Genomic DNA, 3400 nt, shown 5'->3' on the forward strand with positions numbered 1-3400 from the left:
AATTATAAAAAATAACAAAATTGTTAGATTTTATCCTTTAAGAAATGAGACCTAACTTTGTTATAAGTCCTTCTAAGAATTGGTGTCACTGTTCCACTAAAAACAAGTTGAAAAAAAAAATATATAGAAAAGATTGCGAGTTCAGATATTCCACTAAAAAAATCTATACTATGAGTGTCACTATTCAAGTAAATAACGCCAAATATTATTATGAACATATGACCCATTTGTGATTTAGCCGAAAGCCTAAACAGGATTTGTTGAAATTATTTATTAAAAAAACTGTACTCTTATTTACTGAAACACCGTGTTTCTGCATGTATACACAAATTAAATATATTCTAAAAAAATATTCAAAATATAAACTATTTATGAATAAAAAAAACTCTATAATTTGTCGTAATTTACACGTGGGAGTTTAAGATATAAAGCTCTTTCTTTTACTTATACAATCCACACTTATTTAACCTATTCCTTTATTACCCCCTCAATAGTGTATATTGTGATATATAAAACAGGTCACATAATCTATCATCAAATTATTTGTGAAAAAATAAACTTAGACTGTGACATATTAACGTATACAAATGAAAATTTAGTAATATTAAAATATATTACAAAATATAAGCATCAAATCTTTGTTCAACGATTTTTATTCATGAGTATAGGAGTGAATAAAACGCTGTAAACAGCAGATCATACTCCTCTCCAATTTGTAATGGTTCACCCTTATCCACTTTGGTTCACAAAAACCATAATCTATGCATTAATATAACACTCTTTATACTATACTATTATATACTATGTATATTTCTCCCAACGAAAGGTATGAATGTATTTATATACTATATATATTTCTCCCAATGAAAAGAGTGTGTTTATATAAGAAAATAAAATTTTAACACCATTTTTTACACCATTTTGACACTGCACACGTGTCAAAATGTGATTGGAAGATTTCAAATTAAAAGATAAACTTTTGTTTTTCTCTTCCAAATATACCCTGTCTCAACTTTTTTAATTTAAAATCATCCAATCACATCTTGACAGTGTCAAAATAGTGTCAAAAAATGGTGTTAAAATATATTTTCCGTTTATATACTATATATATTTCTCCCAAGTATAGGTAAGGGTGTCTTCTCCTTCTCAGCTTCTTCCGTTGACTACCAAATGGAACAACTTAAGCCAAGCGCTGCCAACTCTTCTCCTCTCACACCGCTAGGTTTCTTGGACAGAGCCGCCACCGTTTACGGCGACGCCCCTTCCATTGTCTACAACCACACAACCTTCACCTGGGCCCAAACCCACCGCCGATGCCTCCAGCTCGCCTCCGCCATCTACTCCCTCGGAATCCGCCGTGGCAGCATCGTCTCCGTCGTCGCTCCCAACATCCCCGCCATGTACGAGCTCCAGTTTTCCATCCCCTTCGCCGGTGCTGTCCTCAACAACATCAACCTCCGCCTCGACGCCCGCACCATCTCCGTCATCCTCCGCCATGCGAACTCCGCGCTCGTCTTCGTCGACTGCGCCTCACGCGACCTCATCCTCGAAGCCTTGTCCCTCTTCCCTAAACACCACACTCAACGCCCACTACTGGTTCTCATCGCCGACGACAGTGTCGAAAACGCAGACATCTCATGCTCCGGTGATTTCGTTGACACATACGAGGGCCTGGTGAGCAAGGGAGATCCGAACTTCGAATGGGTACGGCCCATATCGGAGTGGGACCCGATGATTCTTAACTACACCTCAGGAACGACGTCGTCTCCGAAAGGGGTTGTTCACTCCCACAGAGGAATATTCATAGTCTCCGTCGACACGCTTATCGACTGGACTGTTCCCAAGAGACCAATTTATCTCTGGACGCTCCCGATATTCCACGCTAACGGGTGGAGCCTCCCGTGGGGTATCGCTGCCTCGGGCGGCACCAACGTCTGCGTCCGCAAGTTCGATGCGGGGATTATTTACTCTCTCATAAAACGCAACCACGTGACACACATGTGCGGCGCGCCGGTGGTGCTCAGCATGTTGACAAACTCCCCGGACAACAAACCGTTGGAGAGGCCAGTTCATATACTCACGGCGGGAGCACCGCCGCCAGCGGCGGTGCTCCATCGGACGGAGGCGCTCGGGTTTGTGGTGAGCCACGGGTACGGCTTGACGGAAACTGCGGGATTGGTGGTGTCATGCGCGTGGAAGGAGAAATGGAACCGGCTTCCGGCGGCGGATCGGGCGCGGCTAAAGGCGCGGCAGGGGGTGAGGACAGTGGGGATGGCGGAGGTTGACGTGGTGGGTCCCACCGGAGAGAGCGTGAAGCGCGACGGGGTGAGCGTCGGGGAGATTGTGATGAGAGGAGGGTGCGTGATGTTGGGATACCTTAAAGACCCCGAAGGAACCGCGAGTTGTTTTAAAAACGGGTGGTTCTACACAGGGGATGTCGGGGTGATGCACGAGGACGGGTACATGGAAATTAAGGACAGGTCAAAAGATGTTATCATCAGCGGCGGCGAGAACCTGAGCAGCGTGGAGGTGGAGTCGATTTTGTATGGGCATCCGGCGGTGGTGGAGGCGGCGGTGGTGGCGCGACCGCATGAGTATTGGGGAGAGACGCCGTGCGCGTTTGTGAGCTTGAAGGCGGGGTTGAAAGAGAAACCCAGTGAAGATGACATAATAAAGTACTGCAGGGAGAAGATGCCGCATTATATGGTTCCGAAGACGGTGGTCTTCAAGGATGAACTTCCGAAGACATCGACGGGGAAGATCCAGAAGTTTCTCCTGAGACAGATCGCGAAGGAGATGGGTTCTTCAATGCAAAGTCGAATGTGAACACTACAAACAAGAGCTTCCGTCCAAAACTAGTGTCATTATCGACCTTTCCTTACCTCTGTCTTTAGCATTCACCATTTTCTTTGTTTATTCATGATCCACAGATACCTCGATCTGTTTTTACTGTACCTGATCATCATCTTTTTTTCAAATATAAATATTTTTCATCAAATTATTTACGACCACACGTCACAATCATACCATACCTCCACTCTTATCATCGAGTAATATAAGATTTTAAATGGATGACTTCCAATGATAGAGAACATGAATCGGAGCCGGAATCACTTCAATTTGGATTTTTTTTCTTTTATTTTAAATAATTTTTTATTTTGCAAGAAGAAATTATGATAGAGAAAATATTCTTTTGATAGAATTCTACACTCTTTTAACACGTTATGTTTTCTTCTTTTATTATAAAAATCATATTAAAATGAGTGTAGGTACGTGACCATTACCCATTATGATAATCAACTTCATGATTAATTATTGAAGTGTATAAATTACGTGTATTTGAACCATTAAATCTTATAAATAGAACTAATTAAAACAAAATTATAAATAAATAAATACA

General features: G+C 42.1%; 1 protein-coding gene across 1 annotated transcript; it reads left to right on the forward strand.

The window, feature by feature from the left end:
- The first annotated feature begins 730 nt into the window (after positions 1–730).
- On the forward strand, positions 731–3005 carry LOC106765236 (probable acyl-activating enzyme 5, peroxisomal). Its single transcript, XM_014649783.2, has 2 exons — positions 731–882; positions 1099–3005. Exon 2 carries the CDS (start codon positions 1171–1173, stop codon positions 2824–2826), a length of 1656 nt encoding a protein of 551 aa, XP_014505269.1. The 5' UTR covers positions 731–882; positions 1099–1170; the 3' UTR covers positions 2827–3005.
- The last annotated feature ends 395 nt before the right edge of the window (positions 3006–3400 follow it).

The sequence above is a fragment of the Vigna radiata genome, chromosome 6, assembly GCF_000741045.1.
Source record: "Vigna radiata var. radiata cultivar VC1973A chromosome 6, Vradiata_ver6, whole genome shotgun sequence".
Lineage (NCBI taxonomy): Eukaryota > Viridiplantae > Streptophyta > Magnoliopsida > Fabales > Fabaceae > Vigna > Vigna radiata.

What these genes read in the sequence shown, in the direction of transcription:
- LOC106765236 (XM_014649783.2), top strand. Translation starts at nt 1,171, where the DNA reads ATGGAACAACTTAAGCCAAGCGCTGCCAACTCTTCTCCTCTCACACCG.